The sequence below is a fragment of the Trichechus manatus genome, unplaced genomic scaffold (genome assembly GCF_000243295.1).
Source record: "Trichechus manatus latirostris isolate Lorelei unplaced genomic scaffold, TriManLat1.0 scaffold00083, whole genome shotgun sequence".
Classification (NCBI taxonomy): Eukaryota; Metazoa; Chordata; class Mammalia; order Sirenia; family Trichechidae; genus Trichechus; species Trichechus manatus.
Genome location: NW_004444019.1, coordinates 8,519,161 through 8,539,313, shown reverse-complemented (window position 1 = coordinate 8,539,313; position 20,153 = coordinate 8,519,161). Strand labels below are relative to the sequence as shown.

General features: G+C 38.7%; 1 protein-coding gene across 1 annotated transcript in view; it reads right to left on the bottom strand.

Moving 5' to 3' along the window:
* The window catches only part of COL19A1 (collagen type XIX alpha 1 chain), a 369,652-nt gene that overhangs the window by 89,285 nt on the left and 260,214 nt on the right, over nucleotides 1-20,153 (bottom strand). Inside the window, exon 16 of the mRNA XM_004381357.2 lies at nucleotides 9,398-9,451. Coding sequence (XP_004381414.1) covers nucleotides 9,398-9,451 — 54 coding nt within the window. The remainder of the gene's footprint in view (nucleotides 1-9,397; nucleotides 9,452-20,153) is intronic.

Below are 20,153 nucleotides of genomic sequence, written 5' to 3'. Positions count from 1 at the left end.
TTTAAAAGACATTCTTTCTTTCACAACTTAACCGTAGCCTTCAAAATCTTACGTGACCTGATTTGCTTTCTTCTCCAGCATCATCTGGGTCACTCTTCTCCCTCACCAGTTTCTGCTACAATGGCCTTCTCTCAGCCACTCAAATGACCAAGATCCTTCCCATCTCACCATCTAGATCACTCTATGTCCTCGCCTCTTTGTCTGGCCAGCTCCTACTCATCCCTCATGTCTTAGCTATTGTAAGATGTCATTCATGGAAGCCTCTCCTGGGTTCCCCTCTCATATCTCTCCATTGGACATAGTATTTTTCCTTCATAATACTTACTATATAAACCATGAACTATAAACATAGTAAACATAGTACTTCTCCTTCAAAATAGTTACTATGTTTTTATTTTTTGTGTTTGTTTTAAAATTTTCCATCTCTTTCACTAGAACATAAGCTCCATGATGACATGGAATCAAATTCTCCATGCCTAGTACAGTATCTGACATACAGGAAGCATTCAATACATATTTGTTGAAAAATAAGCCAATAATTCTAACTCTTACAATTTTCCCATTATCTTTTAATTTTGATTAAAAATACATGTGTTGGTAAAAAAAAAATGAAAAGCACAGAAAAGTTTAAAAAACAAAAGTACACAGAAGCATCCATTCAGATTGCTATAGTTTGACATTTAAATATCTCTTCCATGTTATTTGAAGCAGCCCTGGCGGTGCAGAGGTTAAAGCACTTGGCTGTTAACTGAAAGCTTGTCGGTTGGAACCCACTAGCCACTGTGTGGGAGAAAGATGCAGCAATCCGCTTCTGTAAAGTTTTACAGCCTTGGAAACCCTATGGGGCAGTTCTACTCTGTCCTGTAGGGTTGCTATGAGTCAGAATTGACTCGATGGCAGTGAGTTTTTGGTTTTTTCATGTTACTAGTTGCCCATGTGTGTCAGAGTAGAATTGTGCTCCATAGAGTTTTCAACGGCTGATTTTTCTGAAGGAAATTGCCAGGCCTTTCTTTCAAAGAGCCTCTGGGTGGACTCAACCTTACAACCTTTTAGTTAGCAACTGAGTGTGTTAACTGTTTGTACCATGCTGGACTCCATTATTCGTGCTACTCCAATTAAAAATAACAATTTACTGTTGCTGTCTATTACTGGTCTTTCAATGGATATTATCTCATTTTTTCTTCTTAACTTTGATTTGAGATGTCTGAACTGAAAATAAAAATTTAGCTCTCAAAATCCCAAGTTATAAATTATTACACGGACATATTTGAAAACAAGGTATGAAACTCTAAGACACATGGATACATAAAGAAATAGCAGTTACAAAATGGTAGGCTGCTTGGATACAACCTGCACAGAAACATATTGATTTTAGCCATTTCCTGAAAATACTGGACATTTGGGCATGGTGCCTGTTCTAGACTGAATTGGGTCCCCCCAAAAAAGTTATGTTGAAGTCCTAACCCCTATACCTGTAAGTATGACCCTGTTTGGAAAGTGTGGTTTTCTATTGTTATATTAATGAGGTCATACCAGAGTAGGATGAGTCGTAAATGTAACCCTGTCTGAGAAGTGTCTTCTAAAGGAGAGCACAAACCCAGAGATGCACATGCAGGGGGAAGACATACACCATGTGATAATGAAGACAGATGTATCTACAAGCCCAGCAATACCAAGGATTGCCGACAGTCACCAGAAACTAGGAGAGAGGCCCACAGAAGAAATCAATGTGGCTGAGATGCTGATTTGGACTTTCAGCCTCCAGAAATGTGAGAAAATAAATTTCTGTTCTTTAGAGTCACCCACTTGTGGTATTTTTTTGTTATGGTGGCCCTAGGTAAAGGAGACAGTGCCAATCATGTGCATAACCCGTAAGTATCTCTCCCTGGATATACTTATTTTAGGACATTTTGGGGGAAACTGGACCGTGCTTTGGTCTAAAATGACTCAGAGATGGTCTTTGGATTGAAATTACAGATGAGACGATCACCCACAGTCCCACTGGTGAGTTCACATTCCCGTGTAGCACAGCCTGTCCCCACCACCCCCAACCAGGACAGCCTACGGTTGGGGTGGAACAGTGCCTTTGCAGCATCGAGTCATACTGTTCTATCAGTGTGTTCTATTGTTCAAAAATTTTCACTTTCTGGTGACATTCACACCCAGAAAAACAGCAGGGCTATTTACTCTCTATCAGAGCACCATATGTTTGCTTCATTCAAAAGCTAGGCCAGAAAATCCATCCAATCAAGGGCCCTCAGGGACCTAAGGAGCTGTTTTCTGCTCCTGGGCTAACAATACTCAAGTTCAAGTTCAAACTTGAACTTCAGTAGCACTTATTCATTGACCTGTAAGATTCTCCTTTCTCCTTTCTCCAAGCTAATGGCACCAGACAATTACCTGGTTAACAGAAATAATAAGAGATAAAGTCCTTGTGTTTCTGGTACCTGGAGTTCAGCTTCTGATGCTATTCTAATTTTACTAGGTTATTTTGTACCTTGGTGTCATGTGATTTGAATGGGTTCTTGTGAGCCTTCTGAATAAAAATAATAGTCGCACAGCTTTGAATTTCTTTTAGAATTTAGTTTATATTTCTTCGGTGAAATGGTGAGGGTCATGGTGTATGTGTGTGGGAGTGCTAATATGCCTGCCCATCATAAGAATTCTAGGACGTCAGGACATGTCCCTTGTTCTCTTGTGGGAAATGGTGAATGGAACATTGGAACCTGTACCTAGGAAAGTGGGAAAATAGGCTACTCTAATTTCCCTGGAGAGAGTGTCCTCTGGAAAGAGGGACATGTATGGATTGTGCCATAGAAAATGGTCATTTTTGTTGGCCTCAAACAGTTAAACATTAGCAGTTTCCTACGGTTTAACCTAACAGAAGAGGCTGAGGACATAGATCCCCTCCCAGGACACGGGGTCATTCAAAATCCTCCCAGCCCAGGCCTTGGAGGAACTTGTTCTAAGATCCTAGGTATGAGAGGCCATCATGTTAAAAAAATCAGGTTATCAACCCCTAAGAGGTTGTGCTCACTTGAAAATGAGACCTACGATTGGCTCCAACCTCTCAGTGATTTGCAGGAAAACATTTTTACCCGCCCCAAGTGTGGTGGATCATGAAGCGTGGGAGAACTCAGGAGAGTTTTTAGGGCTCCCTGCAATAAAGCCAAGAGCCAAAAATCCATATATCTGTGCCTAAGTCCATGACATTCCGCAAAGTTCTTGTGTCCTGGGGCACAATGGGAAAGATAGGAAGTTAGGACATAAATTTTATTTCTACATCATCTGGGACCAGAAATGTTGCCTTTAATGTCCCCAAAAGGAGCCCTGGTAGTGCAATGGTTAAGTGCTTGGCTGCTAACCAAGAGGTCAGTGATCGGAACCCACCAGTTGCTCTATGGAGCAAAGACTTGGCGATCTGCCCTCGTAAAGGTTACAGCTTAGGAGACCCTATGGGGCAGTTCTACTCTGTCATATAGGGTCGCTATGAGTCTGAATCGACTCGAGGGCACCTAACAACAACAACAAGCATCCCCAAAGCCTTCACTTTATGTGCTATCACTGGATTTAACTCACTGCTTAGAAAGACCTTAAATATTTGATTTTGGATAAAGGTTTTCAGTCCCTTTCTAGTCGTGGATATTAAAATGAAGTAATGGTTTGACACTTACTGAGAAAAATAGATTATTTTGCTGGTAAATTGGTTTTTTTGGATCAACAATTTGGAGAAGCGAACACTCGAAATGGTTGCTGGGAGGCACAGTATCAATCTCCAACAGCTGAGACTGATTCTCTGCAAATTGCACTGAGCGTGGGGATGTAAGATAACACAACAATGCATTTTCAACGTGAATCTTTAAAAACAATATCAAACGTAAAATCTGCTAGTACTTGGCCTTCATAGATAACACTTTTTTTTTTCCTATCAAGAATGTTGTAAGGGACTCTCGACCCGACGGCTTTAAAAGTTGACAGAGCCTATCAAATTTTTATTAAAATCCCCAGAACTGGAGACAATGAAGAGCAGTTTGCTGGATTGAGAGCGGATTTTCGTTAAGGGAAAGAATATGCTCAGCACTGTTGCTTCTTTGCAAACAATTCCATTCTTAGCAGAAAGGGAGCATCTGTTCTGCAAATTATTTCTGCGATGGAGAGAGAAATCTTCTAACTTTTATTCTTCCCATCCCCAAGTGGGCATGCAAAAATACACACAAACACACTTATATAGTCTTCCAGACCTTACTCCTTAGCTGCTCTCTATATTCCTCACTTTCTTTTTTTTCCTGCTCATTTCCTTTTGATTTGTGCCATGAGGGGACAGACAGAGCTTCTTATGCCTGAGCTTCTCCTTCCAGCTGACACAGGAAAACTGTAGGGGCAAAGATCAATTCCTGTACACAGGCCAGAGGGCAAGTGAGGATTCCTGGGACGGAAGAAGGAACCATGGGCTCTTTTAGTTTAGAATGCAGCCAGAAGTCTAGGAGGGTCTCTGCCACTCCCCCTCCTGTGGGTAGCTGCTTCAGCAGAATCCGGGCTGCCTGCTGGCTGGAGCTGCAGCCAGCTAAGAAACTGAGATCCAGGGCTCAACTGCAGCCATCACATAAATCAACGCCAACTTAAAAGGGAAAATTATTTTAACCTTGGAATGTCACTTTATACGTCTCAATACATGGTCCATTATTTAATCTGCAGGAAAGTTTCTCTCAGGCCTTCTCTCCCTTACCCTCTCCCTCTCTCTTCCTGGTTCTGTCTCTCTCTGCTCATTTGCTACAGTTAGGCCATCAGGCATGAAACAAATTGCAAAATAAAACCACCTTAATATCCAAAACCAGATGGGGGTGGCTTGGTGGGGACACTGTCCAGTGAAAACACGCATCTCACTCACTGCAGTCTATTTGGCTCTTTCCTTTGTGGAGATGAGGGTGAAGAGGTGGTGATTACAAGCGAAAGCATTCGTCAGTGTGGGTGCCATCCATCATGGTGAGACCTCAATGCAAAGAGCTCTAAAGTACTCTCAGAAAAAACAGAGTAGAGTCTTTGGCAAGTTAACCAGTTGCCATCCAGTCAGTTCTGACTCATGGTGACCTCATATGTATCAGAGTAGAACAAGGTTTTCAATGGCTGATTTTTCGGAAGTAGATCACCTGGACTTTCTCCGGAGGAGACTTTGGGTAGACTAGAACCTCCGAGCTTTTGGTTAGCAGCTGAGCACATTAACTGTTATCACCACTCAGGGACTCCATTAATTCCCAGATAGATCTAAAGCTTTCTTCTACTAAATGGTTACACTGCATCATTTGGAAAAAAAGTTACGGTCTCTCCTCTTTATTCAGCTATGCTCCAGATATAATGTAATATTTAGAGCACATGTGGTATAAATACCTGTGAGCCACAATTCTGTAATGGCAATAAATATAGTAGGAGTTCTCTTAGGTGAGTTAATAGCTGAGTTCAAAGTATTGGTTTGCTACTAGCAAGACTCTCTTGGTTTCAGCCCCAGATCAGAAATATAACCTTACAGTTTCAAAATTTACATTCTCAACTTTTGATTCTAAAATATAAATGCTCCATATATCTTCATTTAAGGGAAAACCATCTTATCGGCAAGATAAACTACGTATAGAAGTACTGTTGGGAGACCAGTAAAGATAGGAGCGTTAAAAGTTTTGCAAGGGATAGCAAATATTTAAGTAGCTGAGTGGCAAGTTGGTAAATTTTATACCAAGGATGATAGTAATATAGTATGCTCTTTAAATTTTTCTAGCTGACACTGTGACATCACAGCCAACTCATTCTCACTATTTTGAAGTATTTAAAATAAATCCTATTTTGTAATAGTGAATGTCATTATAGAAAAGCATTAAATTTTAATTATTAATTTGGATATCCTTTGGCTTATTTTGTATTACTTGTGCCAAGCCCTTGGGTTTTGAAAAAGCTAGTATAGATCTATTCAGGAAATGTTTAATAAAGAATCATAAAACATATCACAAACAGGCTTCCTAATATATTACCAAAGCAAACCAACCCACTGCCATTGAGTCCATTCTGACTCATAGCGACCCTATAGGACAGAGCAGAACTGCCCCATAGGGTTTCCAAGGCTGTAAATCTTTATGGAAGCAGACTGCCACGTTTTTTTCCATGGAGCCGCTGGTGGTTTCAAACCGCTGACCTTTTGGATAGCAGCCAACAGCTTTGACCATGGCGCCACCAGGGATCCTTTCTAATATAATACTCCCTGGAAATATATAAGTAAATGAGAAAATTTAAGATACGGCTACTTGTTGTTGCTAGGTGCTGTCCAGTTGGTTCTAACTCCTAGCGACCCTACGTACAACAGAATGAAACACTGCTGGGTCCTGTGCCATCTTCACAATCCTTGTTATGTTTGAGCCCACTGTTGCAGCCACTGTGTCAATCCATCTGGTTGAGGGTCTTCCTCTCCTTCTCTGACCTTCTACTTTATCCCTCCTGATAACGTGTCCAAAGTATGTGAGACATAGTCTCTCCACCCTTGCTTCTAAGGAGCATTCTGGTTGTACTTCTTCCAAGACAGATTAGTTCATTCTTTTGGCATTCCATGGTATATTCAATATTCTTTGCCAACACCACAACTCAAAGGTGTCAATTCTTGTTCAGTCTTCCTTATTCATCATCCAGCTTTTGCACGCATATGAGGCAATTGAAAATATTATGGCTTGGGTCAGGCACACCTTTGTCTTCAAGGTGACATGTTTGCTTTTTAATACTTTAAAGAGGTCTTTTGCAGCAGATTTGCCCAATGCAATGTGTCTTTTGATTTCTTGACCACTGCTTCCATGAGTGTTGACTGTGGATCCAAATAAAATGAAACCCTTGACAACTTCAATATTTTCTCCATTTATCATGATGTTGCTTATTGGTTCAGTTGTGAGAATTTTTGTTTTCTTTATATTGAGGTGTAATCCATACTGAAGGCTCTGGTCTTTGATCTTCATCACTAAGTGCTTCAAGTCTTCTTCACTTTCAGCAAGCAAGGTTGTGTCATCTGTGGATCATAGGTTGTTAACGAGTCTTCCTCCAACCCTGATGCCCCGTCCTGATGTCCAGCTTCTCAGATTATTTGCTCAGCATACAGATTGAATAGGTATGGTGAAAGTATACAACCCTGACGCACGTCTTTCCTGACTTTAAACCACACAGTATCCCCTTGTTCTGTTTGAATGACTGCCTCTTGATCTATTTACAGGTTCCTCATGAGTACAATTAAGTGTTTCAGAATTCTCATTCTTTGCAATGTTATCCATAATTTGTTATGATCCACAAGTCAAATGCCTCTGCATAGTCAATAAAACACAGGAAGACATCTTTCTGGTATTCTCTGCTTTCAGCCAAGATCCATCTGACATCAGCAATGATATCCCTGGTTCCACAACCTCTTCTGAATCTGGCTTGAATTTCTGGCACTTCCCTGTCCATGTACTGCTGCAGATGCTTTTGAATGATCATTAGCAAAATTTTACTTGCTTGTGATTTTAGTGATATTGTCTGATAATTTCTGCATTCGGTAGGATCATGTTTCTTGGGAAAAGGCGTAAATATGGATCTCTTCCAGTCAGTTGGCCAGGTAGCTGTCTTCCAGATTTCTTGGCATAGACGAGTGAGCACTTCCAGCACTGCATCCGTTTGATGAAACATCTCAATTGGTATTCCGTCAATTCCTGAAGCCTTGTTTTTGGTCAATGCCTTTGGTGCAGCTTGGACTTCCTACTTCAGTACTATTGGTTCCTGATCATATGCTACCTCCTGAAATGGTTGAATGTTGACCAGTTCTTTTTGGTATAATGACTGTGTATTCCTTCCATCTTCTTTTGATGCTTCCTGCATCGTTTAATATTTTCCCTGTAGCATTCTTCAATATTACAACTTGAAGCTTGAATTTTTTCTTCAGTTCTTTCAGCTTGAGAAATGCTGAGCGTGTTCTTCTCTTTTGGTTTTCTATCTCAAGCTCTTTGCGTGTGTCATTATAATACTTTACTTTGTCCTCTTGAGCTGCCCTTTGAAATCTTCTGTTCAGGTCTTTTACTTCCTCACTTCTTCCTTTTGCTTTTAGCTACTGGATGTTCAAGAACATGTTTAAGAGTCTATTCTGATGCCTATTTTGGTCTTTTCTTTCTTCCCTGTCTTTGTAATGACCTCTTGCATTCTTCATGTATGATGTCCTTGATGTCATTCCACAACTCATCTGGTCTTTGGTTATTAGTGTTCAACATGTCAAATCTATTCTTGAGATGGCCTCTAAATTCAGGTGAGATATACTCAAGGTCATACTTTGACCGTCATAGAATTGTTCTAATTTTCGTCAGCTTCAACTTCAAAAAATTTCTCATGCTTATGATTTGGATTTATCAACCACAAACTACCTAGCTCCTTATGTTGTTGAATTGGGACTTATGAATTAATTAGCTTGTCATTTAACAAACATATATTTTTTGAGCACCTGATATCTTCAAGCCCTGTGATGGCACATAGTGCCTCTTTGGAATTTCTAAGCAGAGAGGACCAACAATAGTCAGAAAAATTTATTTATCAGAAGGGAAAGCAAGAACTTACAGGAACAACATAAAGAAGAATGTTTCCAATTTTATTTCTGTGTAGTGGAGCAATTACTCATCGGCAAAGTATCCAATAATAAGCTATCATGTATATAAAGGACTCAGTGGACATCGTGCCCTACACAGAGCAGAGAGCCTTGCATAAAGGATCAGACCCTAAATATTTGTTATGGATGACAAACCAACCAATGATCTCATTTAGATCTCCAAGTCTTACTGGGCTGCCAACACCCATTCTTCTCACTCTGTTGTGCTCCTTATAGAGGCGGGAGCAAAACTGTCTTGCTTTTGCCACTCAGATATTTCTATGTCCACCTACCCTAGTTGTGATTATAAAACCTTGGAGGAAGTTAAAAGTGCCTCCGCCAGAAAGGTGGGGGACTCCCATTCTTGACCTATGGTATGTAAACACTTGCTTGAGATTTTGGTCCAGCACCTATTGATTTGATAAGATATATACCAGCTGTTGTGCTACCCAGAGCTTCAAGGTAGCAAATAATCTCTTTCTATCTTCAGAGAAAGTAGATATATGACACTATCAACTGTGGAACATAATTTTTTGCAGTAACAAACTTTGAACTAAACTTTTTTTTGATTCATAAAAATAAAACCTCGATTTTGTAAAAAGATTCTGAGCAAAATACATTTTTTGAAACATGGTTTTCAATATGAAAAGAAGTCTATGTGATCATGTATCAAAGCCTGAGCAGTTAGGAATTAATGACTTTACTTTTTTTCCAAAAATATTACTTCATAAAATCTCTGTATATATAAGATATGAAAAAAGAAAACTATACCTTGTTGTAATATCCACCAAAAGTCTGTTGTACTCCTTGTATTCCAGGAGGACCCTATATTAGAAATAAATCAAAACAAATATGTAAACATTTACCAAAAGAACATAAATTTAAATGATGTATCTGAGAACTCTTGAAATCTTACTGTAAGGAAAAAAGGAGAATCTGTTTAGTCAATTTTTCTAATTTATAGAGAATTACATGAATGTTAACTTATTATCAGATTCCTGACATTTCTAGGTTAAATACTGCATGAATCTAAGGAGAGGCCCTAAGTAGGAACATGTAACATTTTACCAGAAGGTCAACCATCAGCATATTCTTTATTAAAAGGAATTATACCTATAAAACGATTCGAGGGTAGAAGTTGTAGCTTCAGTTTATTTTCATCACTTCTCACAAGGCATTGATCAATATAGTATAGAAATGTATGTCCTCAGGTGTTATTAACTTAGAAAATATGGGAAAAACATTTTTTCTATTGCTTCATTCTTTTGAATGAGTTGTGTGAAAATGGGCTACATATAAACTTTCAAGGCAGAAAAAGATATCTGTTATAAAACTACAAAGTTAATTAAACATTGAAATACTGGTATTTTTTTATGTGACATGAAGTATTTCACTAAGAACTATGATAACTTTTGGGTAGATAAAAAAGAGAAGAGTTTTCCAAGTTTTTTAGGGATTTCATTTTGGGGAAAGGGTGTTAAGAAAATACAAGGCAAAGAACAATTTTAAATCAAGTAGTTCAAGCCAAGATACATTAAGCTATCTCATAAAAGAGATTGCATAATTCATCCCAACCCAGAAATCTAAGATATAGAAAGTTATAGAGGCAAAAGTTCTTTACATTTTACCTTAGAAGAGAAGGCATAAAAAGAATACTACTGAGGAAATCAAACAACACCTTTATGCAAAGATTATTAAAACCAAAAAGAAAAAAAAGGAATAAAAGCTTTGAAAAGTAAAGAAAAATTTTAAGGAAGCATCAGTAGCTGCACTCATTGATACAGGTAACACCTTAGGTATATGGAAAAATTTAATGTTGTTTAACATTTATGACAGGTGTTTCTTATGGATGGCTTGCAACTGAAGATCTCATCTAATATGAAACACTTACATTGTGCCACTAAATGTAGAGGACACAAGAATGTAGTGATGGATGCTTGGAAGCAGTTGGTATAACTCTTGAGTAAATAATAGGCCTCACGAGTAATAGAGCTGACTATGACTGGAAAGACAAACGATGCTGTTACCTCGCTGAAATAAAAACAGAACTAATGTCAGAAAAGAATTCTCATGGCATTATATATTTTTCGTGTTCTTTTTCCATCAGCCAGTGCTGTGTAAAGTATTCTAAGTCAGTTAGATGAGCTAAAGAGGAAAGCAATTGTTGAGTTGGGAGTTGTTGCACAAAGTTTCTAGTCAAAAGGATGGAAATTAAGAACTCATTCTTGAAACTCAGAAGGAGACATGAGATTCTGTTATGGATTGAATTATGTCCCCCCAAAAGATATGTTGAAGTCCTAGCCCCTGTACTGGTGAATGTGACCTTGTTTGGGGAAATAGGGTTTTTCTTTGGAGATTTTATCAGGTAAATTAACAAAGTCATGCCGGAGTAAAGCGGGTCCTAATCCTAATTGTTTCTGAGTGGCATCTTATAAAAGAGAAGGACATACAGGGAAACAGTCACACATACACAGGAGGAAGACAGCATGTAAGGATCCATCTAAAGCCAAGGAACGCCAAGAAATGCCTAGGGCTACCAGAAACTGAAGGAGACAAGGAAAGATCTTCCCCCAGACACAGAGAAAGCACAGCTCTGCCAACATCCTGAATGCAGATTTCTAGCCTCCAGAACTGTGAGACAATACATTTCTGTTCTTTAAAGCCACCCACTTTGTGGTATTTTTGTTATGGCAGCCCTAGCAAACTAAGACAGATTCCATATGTATTGATCCTTCTGCAAATATATAATGGACCAAGGATAAATTTTAGACATCATATGTGGTAGCATCAACAGGTAGAGCAGGGGTCTGCACGTAGCAGGCATTCGATAAATGTGTGTTCATTGCAAGATCAATTAAATCAAATAGTACCAATGCGGTGGGTAATTTTAACTTCATACATATTCATCCTAGTTAAAAGTGAGAGTCATAATAATTAGGCCTCCCAAATATAGCAGAACAATTAATAATACAGTCTCTCAAATACAGCAGAAGAATCAATCAGATAATAATAGCAAACATTTATATAGTGCTTACTGTGTGCCAGTCATACCACAGGTTTTATATGGATTTAACTCATTTAATCCCTAAAACAACACCATGAGGTAGGTACCATTATTATTTCTGATTCAAAGTTAATGAAACTGAAGGCCAGAAATTGTTAACTTCCCCAAGGTCATTCCACTGGAAAGTGGCAGAAGTAATATTTAACACAGGCAGTTTGAGCCCAAAGTCAGCTCTCATCTCCTCTACTACCTTAGTTTACAAGCAGACTTAAAAACTCTCAGTCTAAAATAAATTTTACAGTAATTTTTTTATCATGCTTATGTGTGTTCCCTAGAGAATCCTGGGTGATCACTCTGCCATGTTCTATTGAACGTACTGAAATTGAAAAAAAATTCAACAAAGCTTGCACTTAGCATGTCTTATGATATATACTATGCTTGGTGCAGGAAGAGAGAAAAAGCACTTTGTCTTTAGATGTAACCCTACAGTGTAGCTAAGAAAGTCTCCTCCATCATTCCTTGTATCTCCCATCTATCTTCATACATTCTCCAAACACCTGGTGGGGAGATTATGCCTGAATAGGGTTTTCTTGGCTGTGATCTTTATGGAAGCAGCTGAGGGCAAGCTGTTTGGGCCACCCAGGGACCTTCTCTGTGAAGAAAGCTGTACTAATAAACTCTCTTCAAAATATACTAAAAATAGTTTTGTCATAAGAACAGGTAGAAAGTTTGCTATTGGAAAGTCAGTTGGATAAATTTTTAAGAAGTTATCAATGTTCTAATGTCCATTAGAAAAAGCAGAGATCGGTAACTAAGCTTAAACTTAGACATAGGAATGGTTAAGATGATGCGTATTTCAACACAACTGCCCTACAGGGTTTCCAAGGAGCATCTGGTGGATTCAAACTGCCCACCTTTTGGTTAGCAGCTGTAGCTCTTAACCACTACACCAGCAGGGTTTCCTTTCAATGTACAGTAATAGTTAAAAATGCTGTTATCAGAATGAGTTTTTCTCTCATATGTTTCCATCTATTACTGTGACATAACACAGTAGAGCAAATTTACACAGACTATGATAGCTTATGTACACATCTGCCTTCGCAGACAGACTCTTTGAGGACAAGGAATTTGAATCTTTTTTTTATCTTATACCACAGAATTTGGTACATAGTAGCCACTCCCCTCCCCCACCCCAAATGGTTGCTGAAGTCAATAAAATCATTACTAAGATAAGAAAAATTTTGGGAGGAAAGCTAATTTCTTGCTTGTTGGTTTTAGTTAGAAAACGTTCTCAAACAGAGAGGTCTTTCTGCGTCTGAACTCAGAGAAGACAGGGCCGACAAATTCAGATTAACCTAAGAATTTAGCTTGTTAATTGAAAGCAAAGCTGTAGTGAGCTCCAGTTATGCAGGAGAGAGCTCATGGATGGATTCTGAGCAGGATTACAAAGTAAAAAGTTCTACCCTCTGAGAGAAAAATCAATAATGCTCTTTAGATGGAAAGTATTTGGGAAATCAATTCCTTTTACTTTTAAGAACAGATCCTTTTGTTTGTCTTAAATATTTGCTCTATATGAAATTTTTTTTTCAATGTCTCTTGGGATTTCATTATGTAAGTTAAACAATTAAAATTTGATAATGGATTATTTTTTGAGAATGTTTCTGCTACAAATTTTTAGTGACCAAGGAAATGCCTATACTTCCCAGCCCCCCTCCCCCCAAAAAAAGGTGGAAACTCTCAAACTGCAAAAGGTAATTCCCAAAGCCAGGACAAGACTTATTAAGTATTTACATTATGTTTATATTTCAACACAGATACTTCAAATTCTTATATTTGGGATTACAATGTGCCCACCCTAGATAACGTGGGCCAGACAGCATGAGTATGTATTAGGTGGAATTTTAAGTTTCCTGGGAAAGAGTTTCTTTTTCTCAAAATATCTCATCTACTTTCCGGTTTATGCCTAAAACTCCATAAAGAAAGTTTTATTTATTTGGTCTTAGGTTTTATTACCAGCTCAAATGCAAATGTTCCTGGGAGATGTAATACTAATGCTCTATATATGTGCAGCTCAGGATAATTCTAAAAGTGTTTTTAGTTATATGTCCTTGGATGGCAGGGTAACATGATTACAAAACATTTCATCTTATTTGATTCTCATAACAACTAAGTAGGCTGTGTATTAGTGTCTTCTCCACTTGACAAATGGGAAAATTGGGAGACTTTTCCCAAAATAACACAATAAACAAACAGTAGAAACAAGACCAAGAGTTATTTTACTGGACTATATCCATGTGAATCATTCATTAAATATTTCCTGAGAGCAAACTGGTATGGAAAAGAAGAATAAAGGAGTGGTACTAGGCAGTAGGGATGGAAAAAGATGGTACCAAAAGAGGAAAGGAATACAGAAAAGGGAGCCTGAAGACTCTGAAGATTCCTTTGCATTTGTTGGGGGATGGTCTGCCACTGCCTTGGTGCCTTCCATCCTGACCACCTATGCAGAGGCCTTGGGCCCAGAATGTTCCCTGATAAGGAGGTTGGAAATTGAGTTCCACTCTCTCTCTCTCTCAGTGTCTACTCCTTATCAGGAAAGCTTTCCCCCTGCTCCGGGCACACAGTAAATTTCTCTGTTCTGCTCATGTGTGGGTATCATATAGTATCTGGTCAACCCCACTTCCATATTTGTTCCCAGCAGGAAGGAAACGGGGTTTCTTTCGACTGTGGCACAAAAAGGGGATGTGAGGAACATTTGCCCCGCACACGCTGCAATGAGGGACTTACTGCCATGGGAGACTAGTGCCCACAATGGACGCTGATCTTGCTCAGTCTCTTCTCTTGTGAGTAAAGTGTTTACTCATGCACTAGTAGAGCAGCTGGTTCGTATCTTTTATTGGCGACCTTGGACACTGGTACAATGGCATTCTTCAGTCATGCTGAGGACTCTCACTTTCTGGCATAAACCTCTGAGAAATGGAGTTACTTTTTTAAGCCAAGTCTTAAGGTTAACTGTTGATTCTACAAGGTGAGGACTCAAAGGTGAATAAGCTCAGGGAAAACAGGATTCATGCTAATGGCAAGGACATTTTCATTCTCTTGGCCGATATACAAAGCTACAGTCATGAAATCGAAAGTGTTCACATCCTTAACTAGATGCTTTAAAGTGTTTTCCTTTACATCGACAATTGAGTCTAACAACTTCTTCCTGATGATGAGTACACATCAATGCATAAAATTAGGCCAACATTCTTAGATGAAGTTTCTCTATTGAGACTTGGACAGAGAAAAATAGAAAGGAGGGGAGCAAAGTACATAGAAGCATAAATTATATGTCAATGATAATCAAAGCATTAGGGGAAGCATACTTTTGCCCTGGAAATAGTAAGCCCTCTACTAAATCCTGGGGAAAGAAAGACAAAAATAATGAACCTCTAAAAGATATCAGAGAATGATAAAATAAGGTAATAATAACAATCATATTAATAACTGACAATAGCTACCCTTTGAAAATAGTAACTGTGGCAGGCACATATATTATTGCATTTAATTCTTACAACAACCCAGTGAGGTAGGCATTATCCTCATTTTACACATAACAAAAGGTTAAATATCTTACCCAAGGTCACACCACTAGCAGACAAGAGCAAGGTTTCAATCCACTTCTACCTGACCCTAACAGCCCTTGATCTTTTAACTCCTGTCTTATACTGACTCCCAGAGAGAGGGATGCCAGATAGGAAAATAAAATTATCAATCATTTTCATGCTGGTTATAAAAATCAAGCAGGACATTCAATGGTAAATAGATCATAGGGTTCCTTAATGAGGTACAGAATCAGTAAGGGCCAAGCAAAGAAAGTTCTGGAACATGGTGTAGGTAAACATTTTCAAAGGCTTGGGTGACAGGCAGAGATCAAGAGAGAGTGACTAGAAGGAAAGTAGGTAAGAATAGGTAAGAAGGACACATGGAAACACAGAGATGTTTAAATCATAGAAGGTTTAGATGAGAGAGCGATAAGAAAAAATTATGACGGAAGTTAGGCTGAGAGGGAAAAGGAAAGAAGCAATATCAATCAGCATCTTAAATAACTTTTAAAGTTCAAATGACATCAAATGAGGAGTAAAAAGTCTTAGCATTTATGAGAAAAAAAGAGAAAGAAAAATGGTTGAAGGAGATAGGAAAAACAAAAAGACTAGCAACCAAAAGAGTAATATCGCTGGGGATGATTTTGATAAGCTGAAATGCCTATGAGCATGAAATTTCAGTGGAGAACAGTTGTGGGAAAGTTGTCACACTTAGTAGAGAAAATGAAATACCCCTCTATTATGACTACAACAGTGCCTTTGTATTCTGTTGTGGAGGAGAGAATCTGTGTATCAGCATTGCGGGAATCCGAAGGCTTTAAGTGATACAACAATACACAGGTTTAAGGTCTGATCAAGGACTCCGTTAGATGACTTCCTCTAAAAAAGGTACCAGCAGTTTTGTTAGAAGCCGGTAGCCCCATGCTCGTTCTTGGTGAACCTCTAGAGATGCTGAGGAGTACTGTGAGGAGTACTGTGATCCGTGACCTTCCCTCGTCTCAGCCAGGCCCTCCCCTCATCCCCACAGTGGCATATACCTGCACCATACCTTGAAAGATCTATAGCCCCTAATGTCTCAGTCTAAGATATTGCCACATTCCTGGTTCAGAAGTTCAAAAGCAGTGCCATTAACAGGTGAGGGATTGTGGCAAAGGCAGCTTCTGGATCGTGAATGAGAATTTTTCATATCTGCCACTTTGGACATTTTTCAAACTTGTTCCTCTGTGTATTCCAAGGAAGTGCTCACTTGAGCTGGGCTTGTCTGCTTCTGGCCTGCATACAGAGCTGTGTAATTGAGGGAACTCAAGCATAGGCAGTTTACGGTTGTATGAATAAGCAAAATACTCAATATGTGACCTGATTGTTTTCCAAAACTGCACAGTCCCTGGTTTCACTTGTCATTTTGGAACAGGAGTTGGAGGACGAGCCTGTGACAGTGAATGCATTCAATGGGTATAATTAACCCATTTCATACAAGCAGATTCTCTAAATTATGTTACGAAGTACATCGGTTTTTAACACTTTCTTTTCTAAGGCAGAAAAAAATCATTTTTAAAAGGCATTTCTTCCTAGAGACCATGAAACAAATAAATCTAATTGGTATAAAGTCCACTACATTACTGATAGAGTGGGACACTTTTGAATGATCTCCATGGAGTGATGGTTAGGGAGAAAAATAAAAAAGGTTTCCTCCTCTAATGCTGCCATTCTGCTTATCCATCCACAAAATGTTTCATACTCCTCTCTCCCCAGTATGTCCTGCAAAAAGAAAAATGTTATTTGTCAGCTACCTGCAATACAAAGAACAGCAGGGGTCTTTAGAGTGCTTTGCCACCCCACAGAAGCAAGATCACTGACCCAGCCCAAGGTGATAAAAGCCACGGGCATGAAAACGAGCAAGGATGGGAAAGTGTGAAATAAATTGTTTGTATCCAGTGGTGTCCTCAAAAGATCACCACCAACAAAAAACTATACCCTGGAAACAACTAAGCTTCAGTCCCCTTGTCTGACCTCAGGAATCTCTCCGTGTGCCACCCAAATCAGGAGGGAAGTCAGCCCACACTGACCCCACAGGCAACCTGCACCTATCAAGGTTCAGAGTTTCCACTGACTGTAATTAAGCGATAACATTCCATCTCTTTAAAAGTGTTTGTAGAATGACAACACTTCCCCCACAAAGAAAATGCGATTTCCAAGGCAAACTGCTGGCTACTTGAGATAATCAGGCTGGTGGTTATATACTGCCAAGTTACATACAGGCCTGTACAAAATCTGAATAGCTGGGGAGGGTCTGGACAGCTCAGGGGGAAAAAAAAAAGAATGGTCTGCTGGTTTTATTTGGGGGTCATTAGAGTTTTCACTATCAACTCGAGTGTGGGACACTGGGGTTTCACGTTGATCTATAGGTTGTACTAATGATAAACGGACAAACAACAATTCTTGGCTCAGCCAAACCCAGACATACAAAGAGTACACTCAGGGAAGTTCCAAAAAAAATGAATGAATGAATGAATGATTTCATTCTTAAACCACCAAGCCTCATTCTGCGAAGGATTTCAGGCAGAGGAGAAGATACTGAAGCTCCAGACAAGTGAAGAAATATTAATAATTAGTGATATTAACCTTTGCTAATTCCATAAGATGGTTTTCCTGTTTATCAAAATGAATTATGAAATTTTTCAAGCAAGCTGAAAAGTGCAGAAAATATGACAAACCTCAGTGAATCCACAATCCAAAGTTGTCAAATTCTAGTAATTGGTCATTTTTTTCATGTTTTAAAGAAATTATTATAGATGTAGCTAAAGCCCCTTCAGTTATTTTCCACCAAATTTCTTTCCGTATTTCAGCTCCCCACGATAATGCTGAAAACTTGTTGCTTCTCTAATGACATAAATCCTTTTACTCTTCCCTGTGATCAAAACTGTTTCCTACTCGGCTGTGTGTGTGGTTGTGAGACCGTGACCGCATGGATTTAGCCAAGCCGCTGACTAGTGAGGGCCCAGAGTTTTCTTATTGTTATAAACGGAGAGAATAATATTTTCTTGCCTACCTCACAGAGTCATACCCATTGCTGTCAAGTTGATTCCAACTCATAATGACACTATATGACAGAGTAGAACTGCCCCATAGGGTTTCCAAGGAGCAGCTGGTGGATTTGAACTTCTGACCTTTTGGTTAGCAGCTGTAGCTCTTAACCACTATGCCACTAGGGTTTCCTACAGAGTTATATAGAGAGGTAAAATTTAATACAATATGAAATCCTTTTAGAAACTATATTATCAAATACAAATTATAAGATTATTTAGGAAACAGTTCTCTTTTTCTGAAGATCTTCTCAAAGGCCAATCAGATTTGTTAAAACCTTAATGTCTACCCACCACAAAGGAATGTAGCTTAATTCACTCACTGGTGACCATATATGAAGGATTTCAAATATTGTCTTAGCACTTCTATAAATAATGCATGTCAGTCTAGATGTCTTTAGCTGGTTTCAAGAACATGATCCAAGATGAAAAAAAGTAGTCAGTAGCTGCAAGAAGATAAAATCATTTTCCACCTGAGTATAGTCACAATTACTGAAAAAATTAGGAAGTCAGAAAGTGGCTAATCATGTCTCTCTGTTGCTGCTCATATGTACATGGAGAGAAGAGGAGAAATAATTAAGAAATTGAGCCCAAGTGCTTGTTTTCAAAATCTCAACCTGATACCCTCAGCTGCCTCCCATGCATGTCTACACATTGGGTGGCCACACAAGGTAACACTGACATTTTAGCAATGTTGGAAACAGCTGTTTTGTCTGTAACCATGACCCTAGAGGGGGAAAAATGGCCATAAAAATGATTGACTGGTCATATCTCCATTTTTATAGGTCATATGTTTTTATATTTTTAAATCTGAGTAGTCAATTTATTTTTATTAAGAACTGAAATTACTATTCCTATTGACTCAAATATGTGAAAGGATACAGCCCTGACGCACACCTCCCCTGATTGTAAACCATGCAGCATCTGTTTGAACGACTGCCTCTTGGTCTATGTACAGGTTCCGAATGAGCACAATTAAGTGCTCTGGAATTCTCATTCTTTGCAATGTTATTTATAATTTGTTATGATACACACTGTCAAATGCTTTTGCATAGTCAATAAAACACAGGCAAACATCTTTCTGGTATTCTCTGCTTTCAGCCAAGATCCATCTGACATCAGCAATGATATCCCTTGTTCCGTGTCCTCTTCTGAATCCACCTTGAATTTCTGGCAGTTCCCTGTCGATATACTGCTGCAACCGCTTTTGAATGATCTTTAGCAAAATTTTACTTGCACGTAATATTAATGATATTGTTTGATAATTTCTGCATTTTGTTGGATCACCTTTCTTCAGAATGGGCACAAATATGGATCTTTACCAGTCGGTTGGCCAGGTAGCTGTCTTCCAAATTTCTTGGTACAGACCAGTGAATGCTTCCAGTGTTGCATCCATTTGTTGAAACATCTCAATTGGTATTCCATCAATTCCTGGAGCCATTTTTTTAACTTTGCCTGTTTTTTGCACTTGCTTGCTGAAAGTGAAGAGGACTTGAAGCACTAACTTATGAAGATTAAAGACTATAGCCTTCAGTATGGATTACATCTCAACATAAAGAAACATAAAGAAAACAAAAATCCTCACAATTGAACCAGTAAGCAACATTATGACAAACAGAGAAAAGATTGAAGTTTCCAAGGATTTCATTTTACTTGGATCCAAAATCAACACCCATGGAAGCAGCAGTCAAGAAATCAAACGATGTATTGAATTGGGCAAATCTGCTGCAAAAATCTCTTTAAGGTGCTCAAAAGCAAAGGAAGATATCACTTTGAGGACTAAGGTACACCTGACCCAAACCATGATATTTTCAATTGCCTCATATGCATGTGAAAGCTGGATAATGAATAAGGAA